This window comes from Xenopus laevis, chromosome 3L, assembly GCF_017654675.1.
Source record: "Xenopus laevis strain J_2021 chromosome 3L, Xenopus_laevis_v10.1, whole genome shotgun sequence".
NCBI classification, from domain to species: Eukaryota; Metazoa; Chordata; class Amphibia; order Anura; family Pipidae; genus Xenopus; species Xenopus laevis.
Window position 1 is genome coordinate 145,083,780 of NC_054375.1, and position 26,557 is coordinate 145,110,336.

The 26,557-nt window shown below is 39.3% G+C and overlaps 1 protein-coding gene across 1 annotated transcript in view; it reads right to left on the reverse strand.

Annotated features, from left to right (window-relative positions):
• The window catches only part of atp13a1.L (ATPase type 13A1 L homeolog), a 43,210-nt gene that overhangs the window by 2,845 nt on the left and 13,808 nt on the right, over nucleotides 1-26,557 (reverse strand). Inside the window, 17 exon segments of the mRNA NM_001127879.1 lie at nucleotides 991-1,133; nucleotides 2,493-2,689; nucleotides 3,297-3,411; nucleotides 5,953-6,134; nucleotides 6,215-6,311; nucleotides 8,232-8,431; nucleotides 9,276-9,387; nucleotides 10,882-11,007; nucleotides 11,128-11,238; nucleotides 13,174-13,349; nucleotides 15,585-15,742; nucleotides 16,966-17,086; nucleotides 17,574-17,711; nucleotides 20,189-20,315; nucleotides 22,515-22,570; nucleotides 23,483-23,612; nucleotides 23,727-23,833. Of these exon segments, the coding sequence (NP_001121351.1) occupies nucleotides 991-1,133; nucleotides 2,493-2,689; nucleotides 3,297-3,411; nucleotides 5,953-6,134; nucleotides 6,215-6,311; nucleotides 8,232-8,431; nucleotides 9,276-9,387; nucleotides 10,882-11,007; nucleotides 11,128-11,238; nucleotides 13,174-13,349; nucleotides 15,585-15,742; nucleotides 16,966-17,086; nucleotides 17,574-17,711; nucleotides 20,189-20,315; nucleotides 22,515-22,570; nucleotides 23,483-23,612; nucleotides 23,727-23,833 (2,296 nt within the window).

Sequence of the window (26,557 nt, forward strand, 5' to 3'; positions counted from 1 at the left end):
TGGCGACTAATCGCCCCAACTTTTCTCCCGGAATGCCTCCCCTCGCTCTGCGCCTGGATAAAATGAAAAGTCGCCGGCGCTAATCACACACGGCGATTCGTTTTCCGAAGTCGCCCGAAGTTGCCTCACCTGAATAAATCTCCCCAAATCGCCCAGTGTGTCCCAGCCCTAAGAAGATTTGACTCGATTCCTAGTTTGAAAGGCTTGCTTATAAAAGTAACTTGCTTTAAGGGGACCTATTGCCCGAAAATATGATTAAAAATCCTATTTTATCATGATAGTCAAGCAAAAATAAACTTTAATTACACTGTATAAATGATTTGAATCTTGTTTCCTTCAGTCTGGGAACTCATAATTATAACAAGCAGGCAGGAGCCATTTTGTGGACACTGTTATTAAGACAAGTCTTGTATCATCTCAGAATCTTGTTTGTGCACCAGAATGAGGGACCTGATGTCCATCCCCATGTCCTGGATACACAATTAAATGGTGAAGAGAACTGGGGGAATGTGGGGAGAGCAGTGACATCTAGGAAGTGCTGAATGGAAAGTGAAAGTAAATGCCTAATGCATAGAGGAGGGACAGACAATATTTGATTGACAGCTGAGATTATAAATGAGTTTACAACAGATTTATTTATTTGTAAATGAGTTTACAACAGATTTATTTATTTTTTGGGGGCTGTTATCGTATTGTTTCTCTATTGCTGTAATGTAATGAAATTAATAAAGAATTGTTAAAAAAAGAAAAAGGCCGAATTCTAACCGAATCCTGGATTCGGTGCATGCCTACTTTAAAAAACGGTTACTTTAAACTGGTGAATTAAAGGCAACTGGCAGACCAACACATGAATGTAGAACCTTTGGCGCTGGCTCTCTGGATATTGACTGTCAATTCATGGTTTCTAGTTGGTATCAGCAGCCGTATGATCATCCCCAGTGGTGCTGCATAAAACAGCAGTCTATTCGTATGACAAGGGTGGGGTCTCACCTGGCCTCAGTCCGTGCTAAAGCCCCATGGTACAAGTACACGAGACTGCAGAAGTGGACAAGGAACTGTAGGAGCACCGTGAGGATTGTGTATAAGTTAAAGATGTTTGGCAAAGGCCGTTCTCTGGAGAGGTGTTTCAAAGGCTGAAAAACAAGTGAAGTCGGAGACAGAAGAATTAGGGGTCTGTACAAGAAATGTAGGCTTTTTCAGATTTGCCCTAATTCATTGCCACAACCCCTTGCTTTTAGTAGAACTAGAATTCCAAGATAAACATGACAATAATAGAGAGCATCAGGTTCCCAGCAGATGTGAATATAAAATCTCTTGTCATCCAAAATTACACTTAAAAGAGATATCCAGCATTTCCTTTTTAAAGGGGAACTATCGCAAAAATGATAATGTAATATAAGCTTCCTCGTATTGAAGAAACTTTCTAAATACAATCAATTAAAAATTCTGCATTGCTTCTGAAATAATCAAGTTTATCTTCACTGTTTCTCTTCATTCTCTCTTCATGCAGCAGTTGGGTGTCAGATATTCATTGACAGTTAGATCCAATATATCTTTTAGGGGGGCTACTTTCCTAGCAGATGTATTAGAGCTCACTCAAATAACTGATTCCAGTACAAAAACAAAATAATTGCCTTTTGCACAAATTCTGCATGTAGAGAGACAATTTCTGGTGATTTTAATAGAGTGAGCTCTAATACATCTTCTAGGCAAAAGGAGCCCCCCTATAAGATAAATTGGATCATTCATCTGACACCCAACTGCTGCATGAAGAGAGAATGAAGAGAAACAGATGCTGAGAGAGGAATAGTGAAGATAAACTTGATTATTTCTGAAACGGTACAGAATTTTTCTAGATTCTTTTTTCAGTATGAGGAAACATATTACATTTTAATTTTCATGATAGTTCCCCTTTAAAGTGGTCGTTCACCTTCCAAACACTTTTTCCAATTCAGTGTTTTTTAGACTTTTTTCAATTACTTTCCATTATTTTATTTTTTTTTACTGTTTTTCAAAAATCAAAGTTGAATGTTCGTGTCTCTGGTGTTTGAGTCTGACAGCTCAGTAATTCAGGTGCAGATTCTGAACGGTTACAATTTTGCAACATTTAGTTGATCCATTTCTCAGCAGCATCTCTGGAGTATTAGCAACTATTGTATCAATTCTAACAGCTGCCTGTAATGAAACCCAGAGATTCTGCTCAGCAGGGACAAAGATAAGAAATATATCAACTAAATGTATCCATTTAGAACAGTATAGAGGGTCGGCGACCCCCCCCCCTCCCAGAGCTGCTTCAGAGGGTGAGAAATGACACTTTTACACTTAAATATTAGAAAAACGGTCACACATAGAAAGTCATTGGAAAAAGTCATTATTTCTGGTGATGTATCTGAAAACAACTAGTTGTTTGAAGGTGAACAACCCCTTTAAATACTTTAGGCAACCCCCCCTCCTTTTCTAACCAGAGATGTAAAACAATGAACTTGACCCACCTTAGACCGTGAAATAAAGAGAAAGCAGCCAGCTAGCAGGAGGCCTTGCAGAGTAGCCTGGAAGTCGCTGAATTTCACACCCTCCAGGTACAGGACACTCTGGCCGTAGGCTAAGATTAGGGCATTCAGAGCCAGGATCTTAAACATCTGCAAGGTGGTGACTAAAGTACAGCGTCCCTGTTTAATTACATGGCAGACTGCAAGGAGACAAAGGCACAGGTCAGGATGAGTTCATCGGCAGTATAAAGGTGATCAAATGTGGACTTTCTTAAAGGAATTGTTCAGTATAAAAATAAAAACTGGGTAAATAGACTATATGCAAAATAAAAAATGATTCTAATATAGTTAGCGCCAAAAATGTAATGTATAAAGGCTGGAGTGACTAGATGTGTAACATAATATCCAGAACACTACTTCCTGCTTTTCAGCTCTCTTGGTTTCCACTGACTGGTTACCAGGCAGTAACCAATCAGTGACTTGAAGGGGGGCTTCGTGTTGCTTTTGAATCTGAGCTGGATGCTGAAGATCAATTGCAAACTCACTGAACAGTTATGTCCCATGTGGCCTCCCTTCAAGTCAGAGTTAGAGAGCTGAAAATCAGGAAGTAGTGTTCTGGCTATTATGTTACACATGCAGTCACTCCAGCCTTTATACATTACATTTTTGGCTAACTAACTATATTAGATACATTTTTTATTTTGCACAACCTATTTACCCAGTTTTTATTTTTACACTGAACTGTTCTTTTAAAGGACAATCAAGAATTAAGTTCAAATATACGAAGGCCTGGAGCTGCAAACTTACTACACTGTATGGACGACAGCTTGAATGTGAAGGGTGCAGCTATGCTGGCATCTCCCAACTTAACCACTTGCAACTGATCCTCTTCCAGTTCTTTCAGGACTTGGCTAATCCTTTCCTGGAAGGAACAACTGAAATCATTACAGATGTACAGCTGGCCATGACACACGTTGCACTTTACATACAGAGGGAAAGACTGGTGGTTTTTAAAGGAATACATAGAAAATTAAATATAGGTTCATTACTTTTTTGACTGGCCTTCCGTAAACAACCACTGAATCAAAGCATTGATATTAGATAAATGAATTAATTGAAGCAAGAACCGGAGTGCGTGAGTCTACACATTTATATATATGAAAAAGTTTTGGAACCCCTCAATTCTTTGGAGTTTTGTTTATCATTGGCTGAGCAACAATTTCCTTTTAATATATAACATGCCTTATGGAAACAGTAGTATTTCAGCAGTGACATAAAGTTTACTGGATTAACAGAAAATATGCCATATTAAAAATTAAATGTGGGCACCCCAACAGAGATATTACATCAATACGTAGTTGAGCTCCTTTTGCAAATGTAGACGCCTCCTATAGCCATTGATGAGTGTCTGGATAGTGGTATTTTTGACCATTCGTCCATACAAAATCTCTCCAGTTCAGTTAAATTTGATGGCTGCTGAGCATGGACAGTCTGCTTCAAATCATCCCATAGATTTTCCATGATATACTTCTCCCTCTGCATAAATGTCTTTGTAGATTTCCAAGTGAATTTAGGGTCATTGTCTTGTTGGAATATCCAACCCCTGCAGCGTAACTTCAACTTTGTGACTGATGCTTGAACATTATCCTGAAGAATTTGTTGATATTGGGTTGAATTCATCCGACCCTCGACTTTAACAAGGGCCCCAGTAGTCCCTGAACTAGCCACACAGCCCCACAGCATGATGGGACCTCCACCAAATGTGACAGTAGGTAGCAGGTGTTTTTCTTGGAATGCGGCGTTCTTCTTCCTCAATGCAAAGCGCTTTTTGTTATGACCAAATAACTCAATTTTTGTCTCATCAGTCCAAAGGACTTTGTTCCAAAATGACTGTGGCTTGTCTAAATGAGATTTTGCAGTGACTGTTTGTGTTTGAGTGCAGAAAGGGCTTCTTTCTCATCACCCTGCCATACAGATTTTCTTTTTACAAATTGTGCTGAATTGTAGAACAATGTACAGATACGCCATCTGCAGCAAAATGTTCTTGAAGTTCCTTGGAGATGATCTGGGTTGTCTGTAACCATTCTCACAATACTCCGCATATGCCGCTCCTGTATTTTTCTTGGCCTGCCAGACCTGGGTTTTACAACAATGGTGCCTGTGGCCTTTAATTTCCTGAATACATTCCTAACAGTTGAAACTGACAGTTTAAACCTCTGAGATAGCTTTTTGTAGCCTTCCCCTAAACCATGATACTTAACAATCTTTGTTTTCAGATCTTTCGAGAGTTGCCTTGAGGATCCCATGCTGTCACTCTTCAGAGGAGAGTCAAACAGAAGCACAACTTGCAATTGGTCTCCTTAAATACCTTTTCTCATGATTGGACACAACTGCCTTTGAAGTTCAAGGCTTAATGAGATAATCCAACCAATTTGGTGTTGCCAGCAATCAGTATTGGGCAGTTGCATGCATTCATATTAGCAAAATTACCCAAATTTTTGCACAGCCAGTTTTTCACATTTGATTTAATCTCATACAACTGAATACTGCCTCACTAAAAATCCCTGTTCAGAAAACACCCCAGTACTCAAATGTTCCTGAGAAATTAAATACATACCACTGTTATCTTTTTTTGTTGAAAGTGGAGTAAATAATTATTCAGGCTGAGAGGGGTTCCCAAACTTTTTCATATGACTGTATATATTATATATATATAAGGGATGCACCGAATCCACTATTTTGGATTTGGCCGAAACTCCGAATCCTTTGCGAAAGATTTGGCCGAATAACGAACCGAATCCTAATTTTCATATGCAAATTAGTGGTGGGAAGGGGAAAACATTTTTTACTTCCTTGTTTTGTGACAAAAAGTCACGATTTCCCTCCCCGCCCCTTAATTTGCATATGCAAATTAGGATTCGGCTTGGCCTGGCAAAAGGATTCGGTCAAATCCTGCTGAAAAAGACAGAATCCTGAACCGAATCCTGGATTCGGTGCATCCCTAATATATTTATAATACACAAAAGCAATAAATATCCTGTAAATTATATCATTATAAAAGGTGAGTTCGGATGTCATCAGTTATAAACAGTGAGTTCTGATGTCATTTCTGTCACATGACAGAAATGACATAATAATAATAAATTACCCCTAGTTGCAAAATATGAGGATATTAGAAGTTACCTCGGAGTTCCATGACCTGTATAAAAACACTCGGCCTTCAGCCTCGTGTTTTTATATGGTCATGAAACTCCTCGGTAACTAATAATATCCTTATATTTTACAAGAGGGGGTACTTTATTCACTTTATATAGCAAACTGTTAAAAGCACATTCAACAGACCAAAAAAAATAATTATTATTATAAATGAACCTTGAATATGTCCAATAGCCAAACCCAACTGAAACTAAAAAAAAAACCGGATTAAGTGCCCTTTAATAGGCTACTGTAGAGAATGATTTACTCTCTGAAGTGCTTGCTGCTCCTCACGCTGAGACATGATCCTGTTCTTGGCAGCCCTGGAAGTAGGCTTGATAGAATTGCTGTTAAAACTATGCCCTGATGGTCTTCCATCGCTCGTGGCCTCCCTTGGTTTCCTCTTCTTCTCGGGTAACCTCTCAGGTGCATTGGCAAGAAGGGCAACCCCTGAAACATGCAAGATAAAACTTGAAATTCCTTTAAATTCCTTGAATTTCCTACTTCCTGCTCTCAGTTATTTTACTTACCCACATGGGCATGTTTCAGAGCACCAACATCATTGGTCCCATCACCACACATCAAGGTAACATATCCAAGCTCTTTTAGACTAGTAATAACAAACTCCTGTAAAAAGACAAACAGAAGTCCAGAACATTGTGACTGAAATAAAAAGGGAGCCATTCATAGGGTTTTTGTTACCCTATGACCCCTGTTCACCTTTAAGTTAACTGTTAGTATGATGTAGAACGTTATATTCTGAGACAATTTGCAATTGGTTTAAATGTTATATTATTTGTGGTTTTTGAGTTATTTAGCTTTTTATTCAGCAGCTCTCCGGTTTAACATTTCAGCAAACTAGTTGCTAGGCTTCAAATTAACCTAGCAACCATGCACTGATTTGAATAAGAAACTGAAAAATGAAAAGGAGAGGACTTGACTGGGGCAGCTGGGAAACTGACAATATGTCTAGCCCCATGTGAGATTTCAAAATTGAATATAAAAAAATCTGTTTGCAGTTTTGAAAAATGGATTTCAGTGCAGAATTCTGCTGGAGCAGCACTTTAACTCATGTGTTTAACTTAAAGGAAAACTATACCCCCAAAATGAATACTTGAGCAACAGATAGCTTATATCAAATTAAGATGCATATTAAAGAATCTTATCAAACTGGAATATATATTTAAGTAAATATTAGCCTTTTATATCTCTTGCCTTGACCTAGCATTTTGTGATGGTCTGTGTGCTGCCTCAGAGATCACCTGACCAGAAATACTGCAGCTCTAACTGTAACAGGAAGAAGTGTTGAAGCAGAATACAGAACTCTGTCTGTTAATTGGCTCCTGTTACCTAACAAGTATAGTTTGTTTGGTATGTTTGTGTGCACCGTGAATCATACGATCCCAAGGGACGGCACTTATTTTTTTAAAATGGCAATTTTCTATTTATGATTACCCAATGGCACATACTACTAAAAAAGTAGATTATTATGAAAATGATTTATGTATTTGAAGCAGGGTTTTACATATGAGCTGTTTTATGCAATATCTTTTTATAGAGACCTACGGTGTTTTAAGGGTATAGTTTTCCTTTAAGGGTGAACCACCCCTTTAAGACAACGATAGCTACATGTTTGCAAATATGTATCGGATCATATCACAATCTAGACATGATATACATAAAGGTATACTTTTTTTTAGGGATGCACCGAATACACTATTTTGGATCTTTCACAAAGGATTTGGCCGAATACCAAACCAAATCTAATTTGCATATGCAAATCAGGGGCAGGAAAGAGAAAAGTGTTTTTTTTTTTTTTGTTTTTTTTAAGTGGACCTGTCACCCAGACATAAAAATCTGTATAATAAAAGTCCTTTTCAAATTAAACATGAAATCCAAATTCTTTTTTTTTATTAACGTATTCAAAGCTGTATTCATAGCTGTAAACTTGTTTAAAAATCTCAGCTGTCAATCAAATATTGCCTGCCCCTCCTCTATGTCTAGGCATAGAGGCGGGGCAGGCAATTACTTTCACTTTCCATTCAACACTTGCTAGATGTCACTGCTCTTCCCCACGTTCCCCCGTCCTCTTTACCATTTAATTCTGTAACCAGTGCATTGGAATCAACACCAGTTCCCTCATTTTGTTGCACAAACAAGATTTTGAGATGATTTTGAGATGATACAAGGCTTGTCTTAATAACAGTGTCCACAAAATGGCTCCTGCCTGCTTGCTATAATTATGAGTTCCCAGACTGAAGGAAACAAGATTCAAATACTTTATACAGTGTAATTAAAGTTTATTTTGCTTGACTAATGTGATAAATAGGATTTGGAATATTTTTTTCAGGTGACGGGTCCCCTTTAACTTCCCTGTTTTCCCCGTCACGTGATTTCCCTTCCCGGCCCTAATTTGCATACGCAAATTTTGATTCAGTTCAGCTAGGCACATGGATTCGAAAAAGGCCGAATACCAAACCGAATCCTGGATTCGGTGCATCCCTAATTTTTTTTACCCCATGAAATGATACACAGAGTAGTAAATACCTTTTGCTTGGGTGCAACTCTAGCAAAGACTTGTACGTGAGGAATAAGAGCCAACAGCATGTCTCTTCTTGCTGAATGCAGGTAGGAGAGTCCTTCTCCGGTCAAACACAGGTAATAGTTGGAAGTAAAAGCTTGCACATTGTCCGGGAATGCAGGCAAGGAGATTGTTCCATCGATGGATTGCCACAACCAGGGGGAATCTAAGCCGACAGACAGACATTGAGACTGAGATTTGTGTTCTCTTTGACTAGAAAACCGTTTATATACATCTCGTTTCTCCCCATCAACGTGTAGTAAATGGTCCATATGATAATTTCAGCCTAAGAGATCACCATAGGACTATCCCCATACGAATTTTAGTCGTTTGAGATCTCGGTGTGCACTTAAAGGATAAGTAAACCTTTAAAATAAGTGAATGCAAAATTGATGACGGTGCTATTTTTACAAGGTATATTCATTATTTATATTTTTTTTTATTTCCAAGCTATTATAGGATACATGTGCTGTTAATATGAATGAATTTGGTAATAACAGCGCCACCTGCTGGTCTTTTCTGTCCAGTCTGACCACCAAGTAGTCAAGGAAGTTGTCAGGAGAAAGAAAGAGGACTGTTCTGATGTTCTTCTTCTTTTAGGAAAGATTTGAGAAAGGTTTCGAATTGTTTTTTCTAACCAGAAGAAAAAGACCAGCAGTAGTAACAAAATTAATTTATGTTAACAATACATGTATACTTTAATATCTTGGAATTAAAAAGAAATAAATCATGAACGTACATTGCAAAAGTGCTCAGAATAGCAGTCTCCTCCATTTTACTTTCATTTGTTTTAAAGGTTTACTTATCCTTTTAAATGAAGGTGCAGTTTATCAGAGATACATGTGCCCATCTATATGAATAACACTCCATAAGTTTGTTTCTGATAGTTGTCCATTAGATCATAATACTCTGCTATAAGAAATAGGGATTTACACTATAAGACAAATGCAGTGATAGCAGAAGGGCAAGCAGAAACCAACTTGGATCAGACCGTACCTGAGCCTACTAACCTCGTGTATCCTGTGCAGGCTGCAGTATCAACGTGTGCGGTTTCTCGATGAAATTAAGCTCCTCGGCCACGTGGCAGGCAGTGAGGGGATTGTCTCCTGTTATCATCACCACCTGCAGGATAGAAATGTATCAGAAGGGATGCAGATTAAATAAACGTGTTTTCCCCTTAAAAACGATTCCACTGAATCTCCATGTTTTTAGCCATGTCCCCTTTCGAATGAAAACTTCAAGCAAAGGAGCCCTACAAGCTGGTCTTACAAGGAACTGTTTTGGCTAGTGACAAAGGGGTGGCTCATCTTTAAGTTAATATTTTAATATGTTATAGAATGGGTTGTTAACAACTTTTCAATTGGTCTTCATTATGTAATATATATATATATATATATATATATATATATATATATTTTTTTTTTTTTAATTTTTGCCTTCTTCTGACTCTTACCAGCTTTCAAATGGGGGTCACTGACCCCATTGAAAAGACAAATACTCTGTAAGGCTACAAATGTATTGTTATTTCTACTTTTTATTACTCATCTTTCTATTCAGATCTCTCCTATTCATATTCCAGTCTCTTATTTCATTAAATGCATGGGTGCTACGGTAATTTGTAGGGATGCGCCGAATACAGGATTCGGTTCGGCCATTTTCAGCAGGATCCTTTAGCCCGGCCAAACTGAATCCGAATTCTAATGTGCAGATGCAAATAGGGGCAGCGAGGGAAATCACGTGACTTTCTGTCACAAAACGAGGAAGTAAAGAATGTTTTCCCCTTCCCACCCCTAATTTGCATATGAAAATTAGGATTTGGTTCTGTATTCGGCCAAATCTTTCGCAAAGGATTCGGGAGTTCGGCCGAATCCAAAATAATGGATTTGGTGCATCCCTAGTAATTTGGACCCTAGCAACCAGATGGCTGAAACTGCAAACTGGAGAGCTGCCGAATTAAAGCTAAATAACTCAAAAACCACAAATAATAAAAATTAAAATGTCACTCTCTACATCATACTAAACGTCAACGTAAAGAGTTTGTTCACCTTTGAGTTACCCTTTAGTATGATGCCGAGATTGAGATTCTGAGACAATTTGCAATTGGTTTTCATTTTTTATTGTTTCTGTTTTTTGAGTTATTTAGCTTTTTATTCAGCAGCTCTTCAATTTGCATTTCAAGCAATCTGGTTGCTCCGAATTTCGAATAAGCAACCATGCACTGATTTGAATAAGAGACTGGAATATGAATAGGAGAGGCCTGAATAGAAAGATGAGTAATAAAAAGTAGCAATAACAATACATTTGTAGCCTTACAGAGCATTTGTTTTTTTTTGTTGAAAGCTGGAAAGAGCCAGAAGAAAATGGCAATTTGAAAACAACACAAAATAAATAATGAAGACCAATTGAAAAGTTACTTACTAAAATAACATACTAAAAATGAACTGAAAGGTGAACCACCCCTTTAAACAACAATATTGGGCAAGTAAGTGATTAGGTTAACTGTGTTTTTCCGTAATATACCAAACCCATTAACACATGGAACCTGCCTTCTCCTACATTTTCAAACCAAAAATCTGTATGTTCCTTGGATGCCGTTTGCACATACAAGTGCCTTACATTATGAGAAGCATTTTGAATCTCTTTAATCACTGCTTTGGAGTCTGCTTTCAAAGGGCAAGAGACCACGATGAATCCGGCGAATCTCAGATCACACTCCAGCATTTCTCTTTTCACTTCCCGCACCTGAAATCCATAAAAGACAATAACAACATCAGTCCATTATTTCATATTAAATATTTAGGCAACGTCAGTCCTGCACATGATGTGCAAAACCCTGTGGGAAACACAAGATCATGATCTGACCTGCTGATGGGTGAGATGTCCAAGCTCTTTGTATCCCAGGGCTAGAACTCTTGCTCCTTCTCGGGAGATTTCTGTGTGTACTTGGTTGTAATATTCAGGGCAGTGAGAAAACTGCATTTGGTTTAAACATAGACAAATTGGAAAATTAGATTTTCTGTTTGAAAAGCAAACAATTCATGAGAATGAGGATATGAGGAGGTCAACCACTTAGCATTGCCTGGAAAATCTAACACATACATATATTAGTGAAGGTTAACAAACTCATTAGCAGTTACGTAATAAAAGACATTAAGGAGGTTATTTATTAAAGTCCAAATGGAAAACACTTGAAAAAATTTTAGAGGGGAAAAAAAACCTAGAATTTTACGAGATTTATTATATATACCCCGAGGCTGCTAAAAGTCAGAATCCAAAAATAATCCATCTCCAAGCTGTCGGGGCCTGTAGAAGTCAATGGCAAAGGTCCCATTTCAAATTTCAAGATATCATGGTTTGTGCGGAGTTTCAGCCAAAAATCTGGAAAATGTGGGGGTTTCGAGTGATATCACAAAACATTTGAGCGTTTCGGACATAAAACCCAAAAAAAACCCAGTTTTTTTTCCGCAAAAACCTGGATTTCTTTATTTTTTTCCGAAACGATTTTATTGAGTTTTTTTAATGATAAATAAGGTCAAATCATGGATTGTACTTAAAAAAAATCAGATTTTGATAAATAACCCCCTAAGTTTGCCCAGGAGCTATTTAATAACCCATAGCAAGCAATCATAAGGAAGCATTTGCTGGTCACCTGTTTAAAAGCAACCCTCTTATTGGTTGCTATAGGTTACTGCTCCTGGGCAAACGTTGTGCCTTTTATTATATATGAAGCATTTTCTTTTATCAAACAGATATTTGCAAGGCTGTGGTCCTTTATGTTTAGTTACAAAGCAAAAAAACATCCCTGATCAGATTTCTATACAGCAAAACTGATGCAATACAGGAAGAAACGTATGATCCAATCACAGAGAGCAACGCAGAAACATTTCATAGGAATCCCGTTATACAGAAGAACTGGTGTTTCTCCATTAGCTCCAAGACGCGCCTTTGGACACTACGGGGCAGATTTATCAAGGGTCGAATAATAAATCAGAATTTTCGAGTTTTAAATGTCACACATTTAAATTCTAATCCCCCTGTTTTAATGTAAATTTGAATGTGAGATTTATCAAACCTCGACCATGGAAACAGTCCTAATTCAAATATTTGCCACCTAAAACTTGTCGAGTTCATGTACAAGTCAATGGCAGAGGTCCGTTGATCCATTTGGAGATGTTAAAGGGGTGGTTCACCGTTAAGGTAACTTTTAGTATGTTATAGAATGGCCAATTCTAAACAACGTTTCATTTGGTTTTAATTTTTTTAATTTTTTTTTTATAGTTTTATAATTAGCCTTTTTCATCTGATTCTTTGCAGCTTTGAATTGGGTGTCGCTGACCCCATCTAAAAAACAAATACTCTGTAAGGCTAAACATGTATTATTATTGCTACTTGTTATTACTCATCTTTCTATTGTGGCCCTTTCCTATTCATATTCAAGTCTTTTATTCAAATCAATGCATGGTTACTAGGGTAATTTGGACCCTAGCTACCAGATTGCTTAAAATTGCAATTTCAGGGCTGCTGAAAAAAAAGCTAAATAAATTAAAAACCACAAACAATAAAAAAATGAAAACCAATTGCAAATTATCTCAAAATATCCCTCTCTACGTCATACTAGAAGTTAACCCAAAGGTGACATTCAAGTTTTTTTGATTCGTACAAATCGAATACGATTCAAATTTTAGGCTCAGAACCATTCGATCGAATATTAGCCATTCAAATGTTTTCGTGAATAACTTCCCAGTTGAATAATGAGTATATTCGATTTAAAAAAAATTCACACAAATTTGAAATTCGACCTTTGATAAATGGGTCTCCCCATAACCAACTTCTGGGTGAGACTCTGCTCCTATCCATGGTCTCAGCAATGTAAGCCACAACTATATAAATATGTATCCAGGCACCTACCATTGTGTGCAGAGTCTCAGGAGCACCCTTCACAGTGGCCACGTAGCACAAATCTGTTGATCCTGGACGCTCATAGGAAGCCAGCACAGACATTCGTTTCAGAGAGCTGGCAAAATGAAACCTCTGATGGATTTTGAGACCCTGTGTTTTAATACTTTTGGAGAACACTTTCTCATCTGAAAAAGAAATGAGAGAGAATGAAAGTGTAAATAATAACCCATCAAACTAGAGTCAAAGTGGACCAATGAGTACAGGTTAGAGTCCTGCAGCGGGTCGGGTACCCACGGGTTACCCACAAAAACCTGCGGGTTGCAGGTAGAGGTTCCGGGTGCGGGTATAGATGCAGGTCGGTGGTTCTATGGGTTTGCGGGTTGGGCCATGGGTCTTCTCAATAGTGATTTTTACTCCTTTTTTCTGATCACGCCTACTCCAGATGAGGTCACTTCCAGTTTACAATGACAGCACTTCCTGATATTTGATGGTCGGCGGGTCGCGGGTCTGGGTTGTGGATAAGGTACTTGCGGGTCTAATCGGGTAAGAATGCAGGTTGCGGATTGAAGGTTCCGGGTACAGGTCGGGTGGAGGGAACAAAGGGGCGTGTCGTCACGTCAAAGGGGGTGGGGCGTGATGACAAAGGGGCGGAGCGACGGTACGTGAATGGATGGGGCAGATCCTGACGTCAAAGGCGGCGGAGCCACGGCGCGCGAAGCCGGCAAAAAAGGCAAGTTTTTACCAGACTGGGGGCAGGCCACTGGCTTTTGTTAGGTGTATTACAAATTTACCGGCAGCTACATTGCTGGTAAATTTGTAATACTGGCCCCGGCCTTGGCAGGTGTTTTACCGGCTAGGCCGGTAAAATACCGGCCGGGTGGCAACCTTAGGTACGGGTTACAAAAAAATGGACCTGTGCAGGACTCTAGCACAGGTACACTACAAATAACAGAGTTGTACTGACTCCCAGCGTGAGACAAAACACTAGCAATGCACAAATAACTAAGCTCAACTGTTTGTAGATTATTCTATAAAGGGATAAAAACTATACCACTCGCACAATGTAATTCTCTATAAAAAGATATCACATAAAACAGCTCATATGTAAAACCCTGCTTGATGTAAATAAACCGTTTTCATAATAATATACTTTTTTAGTAGTATGTGCCATTGGGTAATCTTTAATAGAAAATCTTTAATAGAAAATTGCCTTTTTAAAAAAATAAGGACAGCCCCTTATAGTGCACACAAACTTACCTAACAAACTATACATATTAGTTCACATGAACCAATTAACAGACAGAGTTCTGTCTTTTGCTTCCACACTTCTTCCTGTTACAGTTAGAGCTGCAGTATTTTTGCACAAAATTTTTTATATCAAAAGATATATGTCCCAAGACTCATCTTCAGTAAAAAAAAAAAAAAAAAGATATTTATTCACATTCTTTAAAAAGTATTATGATACATACTGACCCCACATGGCCCACCTTACACGTTTCGCACCCTCCGGCGCTTAGTCATTGGAGACACCTATGACTAAGCGCCGGAGGGTGCGAAACGCGTACTGAAGATGAGTCTTGGGACATCTATCTTTTGATATAAAAATGTTTGTGGGTTGATGGCCTTTGAACTGGGGCATGTCCCTTTGACTCTGCCTGAGGCGATTGGACTCCTGATTATAAAATAGTATTTTTGCTCAGGTGAACTCTGAGGCAGCACACAGACCATCACAAAATGGTGGTTAAAGGCAAGAGACGTAAAAGGGCAATATTAACTTAAATATATATATTCCAGATTGATAAGATTCTTTAATATGTCACCTAATTTGATATAAACTATCTGTTGCTTAAATGTTAATTTTGGGGGTATAGTTTTCCTTTAAAGGAATTGTTGAGGGTAAAAATAAAAAGTGGGTAAATAGATAGGCTGTGCAATAAAACATGTTTCTAATATAGTGAGTTAGCCAAAAATGTAAGGCTACAGTGACTGGATGTCTGACATAATAGAACAGAACACTACTTCCTGCTTTGCAGCTCACTTGCTTTCCACTGATTGGTTACTAGACAGTAACCAATCAGTGACTTTAGGGGGGGGCACATGGGACATAACTGTTGCTTTTGAATCTGAGCTGAATGCGGAGGATCAATTACAAACTCACTGAACAGTTATGTCTTATATGGCCCCCTTCAGACTAACTCAGAGTTAGAGAGCTGAAAAGCAGAAAGTTGTGTTCTGTTCTGTTCTGTTAGACATCCAGTCACTCCAGCCTTTATACATTACATATTTGTAACTATATTAGAAAAAATTTTATTTTGCACATACAGTCTATTTACCCAGTTTTATTGGTACACTTTATTTGTTCCTTTAAAACTGAGCACACTGTTCAGAATTTCACACCTGGACTGAAGAGAAGCCCTCACCTTTGGTTACGGTCCAGTCAACAGCTGTCAGCATGGCTTTCTCCAGAGGATCGCCAACAAGTGTCCCATCATCCATCTGCACTAAAGAGTGGCACGTCGCTACCACCCTGTGAGTATCCAGCGGAATATCTGAGATAGGAGTAACTTCCTTTCCATCCCTGCAGGACAGAAAATACAATTTGTCAGCGTTCTGATTAATCATCCTTAGTGAGAATACTGGATCCGTAGATGAAAACTAAAACACAGAACTATATGAAGAGTGCTGGCTGCTAACGGGACATTAGCAAATGTTGCAAACCCAGTAATAAAGCCTAAAAAGTGATAAAAAATGTTATCACTCAGATTACAGGTCATGTACGGACAACTCATGTACACAATTCATGTCACAATGATCTATGCACTTATATTACTCTCTACTTAAAGGTGGAACGATTGTGCAAATGAAAATTGAATATAAGCTTCATCATACTGAAATAATAAACTTTCTAAATATAAACAATTAAAAATGCCGTATGGTTTCTGAAATAATCAAGTTTATATTCACTATTCCTCTCTCAACATCTGTTTCTCTTCATTCTCTCTTCATGCAGGAGTTGGGTGTCAGATAATCATTGACAGTTAGATCCAATATATCTTTCTTTCCTAGCAGATGTATTAGAGCTCACTCAAATAACTGATTCCAGTACAGACAAAATCTCAACAAAATAACTGCCTTTTGCACAAATCCTGCATGTAGAGAGACATGATGTCTGGTGCTTTTAATAGAGTGAGCTCTAATACATCTTCTAGGCAAAAGGAGTCCCCCCTATAAGATATATTGGATCTAACTGTCAATTAATATCTGACACCCAACTGCTGCATGAAAAGAGAATGAAAAGAAACAGATGCCGAGAGGGGGATAGTGAAACTTGATTATTTCAGAAAGGCTACAGAATGTTTAATTGATTGTACAGGTATAGGATCCCTTATCCAGAAACCAGATATCTAGAAAGCTCCAAATTACAGAATGGCTGTCTCCCATAGACTCCATTTTATCCAAATAATACAAATTTTTCACAATGATTTCCTTTTTCTCTGTAATAATAAAACAGTAGCTTGTACTTGATCCCAACTAAGATATAATTAATCCTTATTGGAAGCAAAGCCAGCCTATTAGGTTTATTTAATGTTTAAATTAATTTCTAGTAGACTTAAGGCATGAAGATCCAAATTACAGAAAGATCCGTTATCCGGAAAACCCCAGGTCCTGAGCATTCTGGATAACAGGTCCCATACCTGTATTTAGAAAGTTTCTTACTTCCGTATTCCGAAGCTTATATTAAATTTTCATTTTCGCAATAGTTTCCCCTTTTATGGTAAACAATGAAGTAGTGTTACTTACTTGAGCCCAGCTACTCCCCGAACCACCAGGCTATCGCTAGTTAAAGTGCCAGTCTTGTCAAAGCAGCAAATTTCTACCTTCCCAGCAAAAGGAATCCGGAATGGCTCAGTACAGTAAACATCTAAAAAGAGATGTATGAAACTTACTGGCTTATTTCTTCTTGGTGATTGCCTCAGTAAAATACATTTTTGAGTGTTCTGATTGGCTACTGTTGGGTGGTCTAGCTCTGTCCATTATAAAAGTTGGTTGTACACATACTAAAATGCAGTAGATGCTGAATGTGTCCTGATCTCTCCATTTATGCCTAGGACAGCCCTTCCCAAACTCTTGAGCGCAAAGCAGTTGACAGGAAGCGCATAACATGAATACAGTTTAAGGTGTATGCAGATTTAAGATTATTGCTATAACAGGGTAAATATTATAGCAATGTTTCAATATATATGCACCCAGAAATATGTTGGGCTCAAATGGGTGCTCAAACCCAAAAAGTCTGATGACAATCAGGACAAAATTAAGAGACTGTACATCTCGTTTAATCATACCAGATATAAAAAGTATGTTTTCATTACAGACGCTGCGCTTGTACAAATGATACCCGTAGTACTCACAAAGCTTTGCCAAAGCAATAAGGGACGTATTCACTGCCAAGGAAAGTTCAATAGGCAGCTCTGGAGGAACGACAGAGGTCAGAATTAGGGTGCACTCCAAGAACAACTTGTAACGATTCCTGCTTGGGTCTTTAGTACCTGAAGCAAAGAGAGATTCACAGAAAATGATTACATGATCGGCACTCTAGACCAGTGCAGTGACAAGAGCAGCAATAAACAACAAATTTAAAAAGCCAGTTCATTCTACTTCAAGGTCCCTTAAAGGAGAACTAAACCCTAAAAATTAATGTGGCTAAAAATGTCATATTTTATATCCTAAGCTTATTGCACGAGGCTAAAAGTTTCAGCTTGTCAATAGCAGCAATGATCCAGGACTTCAAACTTGTCACAGGGGGTCACCATCTTGGAAAGTGTCTGTGACACTCACATGCTCAGTGGGCTCTGAGCAGCTGTTGAGAGGTTAAGCTTTGGATTTGTCACTAATTGTAAAGCAGAAAATGAGGTTGGTCTGTAAAATAAGCTGATGCTACAGGGCTGATTATTAAAGGAATAGTTCAGTGTGAAAATAAAAACTGGGTAAATAGATAGGCTGTGCAAAATAAAAAATGTTTCTAATATAGTTAGTTAGCCAAAAATGTAATATATAAAGGCTGGAGAGAACAGATCTGTAATAAAACAGCCAGAATCCAACTTCCTGCTTTTCAGCTCTCTAACTCTGAGTTAGTCAGTGACTTGAAGGGGGGCCACATGGTACATTTCTGTTCAGTGAGTTTTCAATTGATCCTCAGCATTCAGCTCAGATTCAAAAGCAACAGATATGACCCATGTGCCCCCCCCTCAAGTCTCTGATTGGTTACTGTCTGGTAACCAGGGTAACCAGTCAATGTAAACCAAGAGAGCTGAAAAGCAGGAAGTAGTGTTCAGACTGACATGTTATACATCAAATCACTCCAGCCTTTATTCATTACATTTTTGGCTAACTAACTATATTAGAAACATTTTTTATTTTGCACAGCCTATCTATTTACCCAGTTTTTATTTTTACACTGAACAATTCCTTTAAATTCTGATGCTAATTGCACTGGTTTCTGTGCTGCCATGTAGTAATTATCTGTATTAATTACAAATCAGCCTTATATTGTGACATTTCTATTCTATGTGTACTGTATATTGTGAGTGGGTCCCTAAACTCAGTAAGTGACAGCAGCACAGAGCATGTGCAGTGAATCAGCAGAAAAGAAGATGGGGAGCTACTGGGGCATCTTTGGAGACACAGATCTTTACTGCTAAAGGGCTGTGGTTGCCTTGGGCTGGTACAGAAGCCCAAAAAACATAGGGGCAGATTTATTAAAGTTCGAATGGTAAATTCGAATTTTAATTATTTTTTTTTGTGTCAAAACTCACAAATTCGAATTTAAAAACACCAATTCGAATGTAAATCTGAATGTGAGATTGATCACACCTCGACCATGGAAACAGTTCAAATTCAAATATTTGCCACCTAAAACCTGCTGAGTTAATTTACAAGTCAATAAATCACAGAAACCGAGAGCTCAAACTCCCAGGAAATGAAATCCAAGCAGTGGAATCTGTTGCTGACCTGGAAGACCCACGCCTGCCCCGGGTTCATAAATGTATCAAGTCAAGTTACCAGCAGCACACCAAGTCTGTTGAAGTAATGCAAAAAAAGTGATTTATTAAGCCCAAAAACACACATCGAACGGGCAACGTTTCAGGCCCTCAAGGGTTTTAAGGGCCTGAAACGTCGCCCGTGTGTTTTTGGGCTAAATAAATCACTTTTTTTTTCATCATTACAACAGACTCGGATTCGAATTTGATTTAAATTAAATTTTTCGGTCGGGTCTATTCTATCGAATATTAGACATTCGAGTCAAGCTTGACAAAGGGTTTTGAGGGTCCAAAACGTTGCCTGTTTGGTATGTGTTTTTGGGCTAAATAAATCACTTTTTTGCATTATTACAACAGACTTGGTGTGCTGCTGGCAACTTCACAATGTACAAATCATTGGCAGAGGTCTGTTGAACCATTTGAATATGTTAGTTGCCTTCCTGACATTCAAGTTTTTTTTTTTTTCGGATTTCGAATTTGATTTGAATTTCATTTTACAGTCGGGACTATCAAATATTAGACGTTCGAGTTTTTTCATAAATAACCTCCCATTCGAGTTGTGAGTACAATCGAATTAAAGTAAAAAAAAAAAATTCACATAAATTTGAAATTCGAACTTTGATAAATAACCCCCATAATGTACAACATTTCTAGTCTACTTCTTTAGTTAATTCTTAGTTGTCCTTTAAGCTCAGTTCTGAGCCAGGAAAAACAGGCGAGGCTTTTATGCAATAACAGAAGGTGCTATGTGTCTTCCGTGTTTTGTCGCGGCTACAAAATGCCCGAAAATACCCTGCCATTGACAATACAGAGAATTGTCTCTCCTAAAACACTCAAATTGCATAATGGCTCAAAGTGCCTTTGCTAAAACATTAATACAGCCCAGAGCATGAATTCGTTTGCAATACATTAAAAAAAAAAAAAAAAAAAGTGCAAATAAGCTCCTTATGATCCAGCATTGGTTAACAAATATATTAAGGACGTACCTTCTATCCAGACATAGGCAGCAGCAGCAATGGCAAAAACCAGGAGAAAGAGAATGAAGATAAAGGTCTCCAGATTATTAGCAGTCACTCTCTTCACTCCAAAGAGAATAGTCCGGAGTAATTTACCCTGAAAAGGAAAAAAAAAAAAAGAAAATTAATTATAGGGTAAATTTCTAAAATTCAGAGACAACCAACTGGCTCAGTAGTTAAATCACAGATTCATCGGGACTGGGGTTTAACTCCTTTACTGTTCTTGAGTCATGGACTTGTAAGTTTGGGCAAGTTTAAGTGAGAGAACATGAATATCCAGGTTGCCAGCTTAGCCTCACATTAAACTTCACAGACCGTTGTCCTTTTTATAAGACCAATATTTCTACATTTACATAATGATATCTGCTCATAGTCTATAAAAAACACCCAGGATGAGAGGGATAACTAGATAGATGAAGCTCCTTTTTACTGTGTACCACTTCTGAAATGTTACTCTTCACTCTCCCCCAACATCTAATTTTATTTATTTTATTTTCATGCAGGAGCCAGATTAGATTAGAGATTGGTGAATCAAAATCCAAGTCGTAATAAATCTTGGGGGGGGGGGGCTCCCTTACCTAGTAGATGCATTAGAACTCTTTCTATTCAGGCCTCTCCTATTAATCCAGTCTCTTACGCAAATCAATAAATGTTTGCTAGGGTAATTTGGACCCTAGCAACCAGATTGCTGAAACAGCAAACTGGAGAGCTTCTGAATAAAAAGCTAAATAACTAAAAAAAAAATGGTAGAAAATGTAAACCCTATGTAAGCCCTATGCTCCCTGTGTGTGTCATACTCTGCCTGCCCTATGCTCCCTGTGTGTGCCATACTCTGCCTGTCCTATGCTCCCTGTGTGTGCCATACTCTGCCTGCCCTATGCTCCCTGTGTGTGTCATACTCTGCCTGCCCTATGCTCCCTGTGTGTGCCATACTCTGCCTGTCCTATGCTCCCTGTGTGTGCCATACTCTGCCTGCCCTATGCTCCCTGTGTGTGCCATACTCTGCCTGCCCTATGCTCCCTGTGTGTGCCATACTATGCCTGCCCTATGCTCCCTGTGTGTGCCATACTCTGCCTGTCCTATGCTCCCTGTGTGTGCCATACTCTGCCTGCCCTATGCTCCCTGTGTGTGCCATACTCTACCTGCCCTATGCTCCTGTGTGTGCCATACTCTGCCTGCCCTATGCTCCTGTGTGTGCCATACTCTGCCTGCCCTATGCTCCCTGTGTGTGCCATACTCTGCCTGCCCTATGCTCCCTGTGTGTGCCATACTCTACCTGCCCTATGCTCCTGTGTGTGTCATACTCTGCCTGCCCTATGCTCCCTGTGTGTGCCATACTCTGCCTGCCCTATGCTCCCTGTGTGTGCCATACTATGCCTGCCCTATGCTCCCTGTGTGTGCCATACTCTGCCTGTCCTATGCTCCCTGTGTGTGCCATACTCTGCCTGCCCTATGCTCCCTGTGTGTGCCATACTCTACCTGCCCTATGCTCCTGTGTGTGCCATACTCTGCCTGCCCTATGCTCCTGTGTGTGCCATACTCTGCCTGCCCTATGCTCCCTGTGTGTGCCATACTCTGCCTGCCCTATGCTCCCTGTGTGTGCCATACTCTACCTGCCCTATGCTCCTGTGTGTGTCATACTCTGCCTGCCCTATGCTCCCTGTGTGTGCCATACTCTACCTGCCCTATGCTCCTGTGTGTGCCATACTCTGCCTGCCCTATGCTCCTGTGTGTGCCATACTCTGCCTGCCCTATGCTCCTGTGTGTGCCATACTCTGCCTGCCCTATGCTCCCTGTGTGTACACCATAATCTGTCTGTGTGTGTGCACTGGCTTCCATTATCGGCCCTCCACCATGTACACCAGAAAAATTCAGGCCCTCTGTACCACAGAAGTTGTACAGCACTGCTCTACATCATACTAAGAGTTAAGTCAAGGTGAGCAACCCCTAACAGACCATTTTTAGCTGTAAATAGGCATTTGTAATCTTGCACCCACATTCACACCCTGATTAGGTGACATGTAGTTCTTAAAAAACAGGTAGAAGAATCATAAATGATCTAACAGGAAGTTAAAACGTCCGTCTAGCAACAAGTCCAGTTAACAGTCTAGCAACAAGTCTAGCTAGCAGATCAAACATCATCCTGTTTCCAAATGAAGGCAATCAATGCAAGTGTAACTCAAAAACACAAAATCAGGATTACGTAGCCAACCATAAAACTAAAAAAAAAGATCCAAGACATGAAATTTTATATAGGCATCTTGGCGCAGAAATATACAAGGCCAACTCTACATACCTGCGAAGTGTTAAATCCTGTTCTTAGCACATAAGCCACACATCCATTATCCACAGCTATGAAGGGATGAAGAAAAAATAAATAAAAACTCCTAATAAACATAACAGACATAATCCTTAACTGACTGTAAATGCACTAATCTTGTACAGGTATGGAATCCGTTACCCAGAATGCTCCGAATTATGGCAAGGCCGTCGCCCGTAGACTCCATTTTAGCCAAATAATCAACATTTTTAAAAATGATTAAATTTTTCTCTGTATTATTAAAACAGTACCTTGTACTTGATCCAAACTAAGATATAATTAATCTTTATTGGAAGCAAAACCGGCCAATTTGGGTTTATTTAATGTTTACAAGATTTTCTAGTAGACTTAAGGTATGAAGATCCAAATTACACAAAGATCCAGAAAACCCCAGGTCCAGAGCATTCCAGATAACAGGTCCCATACCTGCAGTACTTTATTTCCATTGTGTTTCTAATTATGCACCAATAATGTGCAAGTATCGTTTCAGCAGCGACTGCAGCTTTGAGGTGACTTTGGGTAAACAGCAACCTCTAAATATATATTGAATCTACTCATTATTTGTATATACTTATTGTGCACAAAAAGGGACTCTAGTTTTGTCTTACAGACACACGGGGCGACCTCTAAGTCATATAGAACACATGGCACTTAGATTAAATAATGGTGTTTAGTAACAATCTAAGTCCACTAGGGTTGTCACATGTCCGGATTTCACCTGGACCGCCCAGTATTTGAAAGAGCTGTCCGGGTGAAAACTTCCTGTCCGGATTTCCTACAGGACTTTTAAAATAATCACCCAATCGCTGATCGCCATGTCACCGGCCCTGCCCCAGGACGGCACTGGTCCTCCGACATCATCCTGCCTGTTTTTCGGCCCCAGAAAAGGTCACAACCCTACGGTCCACAGCCTTTTTTTTACCCATTTACATTCAGATACTCACGTTTCAGACCACTTGTCGCCTTCTGAGGAGGAGTGTGCTGCACAACTTTGGTGCCTCCAGAAATGACATGCAGTTTGGAATCTGCACTTACATCAAGTATGTTCTCTGGATTCAGATCCTCAATAGGCTCCTGTGCACAGAAATCATTAAAACATAATCATATCAACGACAGAATAAAGGAGATTAGGATAGAAATTATGCACATTGTGAATTGAGTTTACACTGCTCTCTGATCCTAACTCACCTTCATCTGAGGCACAGATTCTCCAGTAAGCATGGCCTCATCTACTATACAGCGGCCACGGAGCAGCAACACATCACAAGGAACCAAGTTATCATTAGCTGATCGACCTACATTTAGAATAAAGCAATTTAGTGATTATCTCCAAGCAGGAAAATACACTCTCAATAGTCCAGGAGTGCCCACACTTTACTAATGCGAGGTCTACTTTTAGTGGTGTTGTCCCATTATGATCTACAACACTAAATTATTATTATGATCTACACCACGTAAAAGCATTTTAGCATTCTGTTCTGTGGAAAATGTTACTTAAATATTATATTGATTTATGAGAGTAGTTATATTTAACACTAACTTTTACTTATGTAACCATAACATAATAAATATCTGAATGAAAAGCATGAAATGGGAGGGTGATTTAGTCGAGCTGTCTCTTAGGGTCAGGGCATTAGTCGCCCGGCGACAAATCTCATCTTCTTTGGGGCGACTAATCTCCCCAAACTGCCTCTCCTGCCGGCTAAAATGAAAATCGCCAGCGGGATAGCAGATTTGTCGATGGGCGACTCTGCCTGTGTGCCCTGACCCTAAGACAGTGTCTTGAGATCTACTGATCAGCAGCTAAAGGTCAACTGGTAGATCCTGATCTTCCTTTTGGGAACCCTTGCAATAGTCCATAGGCACAGTCATTAGCCAACAATTAGCTGTGCCTTCATTTTAGATGGAAATCTGAACTCTTTTGTTTTCCCTTCAGCTGAGCATGTGCGTTAGCTTTAGGGTTAGTCCACACGAGGAGATTCAGGGAGATTTTGTCGCCTGGCGACAGGCCTTACCCTTAGGGTGAAGACACACAGAGCTACTAGTAGCAGCTACATTTTGTGGCTACAAAATGCCAAAAAAAATACCCAGACAATACTAAGAATTGCCTCTGATAAAACACACATACCCCCATATGTATCATAAGGCATTAAGTGTGCCCAGCAGGAGTAACCCATGACAACCAATAAGATTCTTGCATTTAAAGAGGTGACTAGTAAATGCTACTTGCTGATTGGTTGCTATGGGTTACTGGCAAATGTAGTGCCTTTTATTACATAACCCCAGGAGTGTCTTAGCAAAGCCAATTATCCCAATTCGTACAGTTACTTTTGTTTTATGCAGGCAGTGACAGCATTTTTGCTCTTTCATTCCCCATTCAGCAGTGACAAGTAGCTGCTACTAAGTATGACCCACCAAGTATAACAACAACTCATCTATGGCCTTTTATTCCTATGCATGGTCATAATTATTATTATTTGCAGTTTGGGAGAAAACCATATTATATTGTCCTAGCTGGTATTGAACCTAAGAGCCCAGCGTTGCAAAGCAAACCCCTGCTAGCCATAAAAGCACTTCAGAATCAAAAAGAACACATTTATATTATACACATACATGGCTCCAAATTTCGTTTTGCCCAGCAAGAACTCTTACACAACAGGAAATTGCACCAGCTCCAAGTTTCCCAAGAACTTAACCGAAATGAGCATTGCTTCTGTATGGCCCTGGTAACGTCTACAGATGTTTGTTTTTTATCCTCAGGAAATATGTAGTTACTTTCTACCATGTCACTGCAGTATGATGAAAGAAAGAGCAGAAATGCTGACACTGGCAGCATAAAACTAAAAGTAAGAGAACACTACAAATATTCCCACATCTAAAGGGCTGGAAGAAGTTGGGGTAGGCAGCAGAGGTAAAGCCTTGGGTGCAACCATGGTTAAAGCAGGGGGTGCAACTTAAAGAGATACTGACACCTGAAATTAAACTTTTTTTTTACATCTATTATAATATTGGCTTTGCAAGCTACTTCTAACTTTGCCATAAAGTATTTGCATGATGCTTTTCCATTACCTGTCTGATCCCCCATGTTCCTGTATGTTCCTGTATGAGGGGGCCGCCATATTTGTGCAGCAGGAGTCCGTTAGCATTAGAAACTGTAACTAACAGGCTGAGATGGGACAGTCAGGTTGGCAAAGTCAGAGTGTCAGAGAGTCAGGCTTAGGAACTTCAACTAACAATTATATACAAAAACAAACCTCTCAGCAAAAAATGATCAACATGACCTATAGGTAACATTTAATGTACATTCATGTGCTAAAATTAATTTTTTAGTGTCAGTATCACTTTAAGAAAATATATTTATTGAGGTATGCATAGTGTCCGACACTTCCTAGTTAGAAAAAAATTGTGTAATTGGACTGGGGGCACACATCAGGAACCCACCCTCCGCTAGCCTCCAAATTTATTGACCTGCGCCCACCACGCCCTGTAATGATGTCACAGAAGGGGCGGGGCCATGCAGGTGTAAATCTATAAAAAACACTCAGTGGGGGAGAAAAGTGGCACAGTAAGGTCGAGTAAGGAAGAGATCAAACCGAACCTGCCAGCGACCCTACAATTGTATGCGGAAGTCTACCCAACATGGGCGTCCGTACATGGGGGCACGGTCTTAGGCCAATTGGACCTATTGTGCCCAATCGGGCCCTGCACAGCAGCTCAGATGAGGAGCTTTCTGCAGTGCAGTTTGTTGATCACACAGGGCCAGGAGTCAGGCTTTCCCAACCCAAGGGTCCTTACTGATTTTCTAGTAGACAAGGTATGCAGATCCAAATTACGGAAAGATCTGTTATCCGGAAACCCCCAGGTCCTGAGCATTCTGGATAACAGGTCCCATTACTGCTGCAAACAAGTTACCTTATGCTTCCCATAGGATAAAATTCACTGGAGAAATTCTAAAATTGACATTTTATAACAGGGAGGTTGATGCACTTAAATAGTGCATAATGGGGACCTTTATGTCA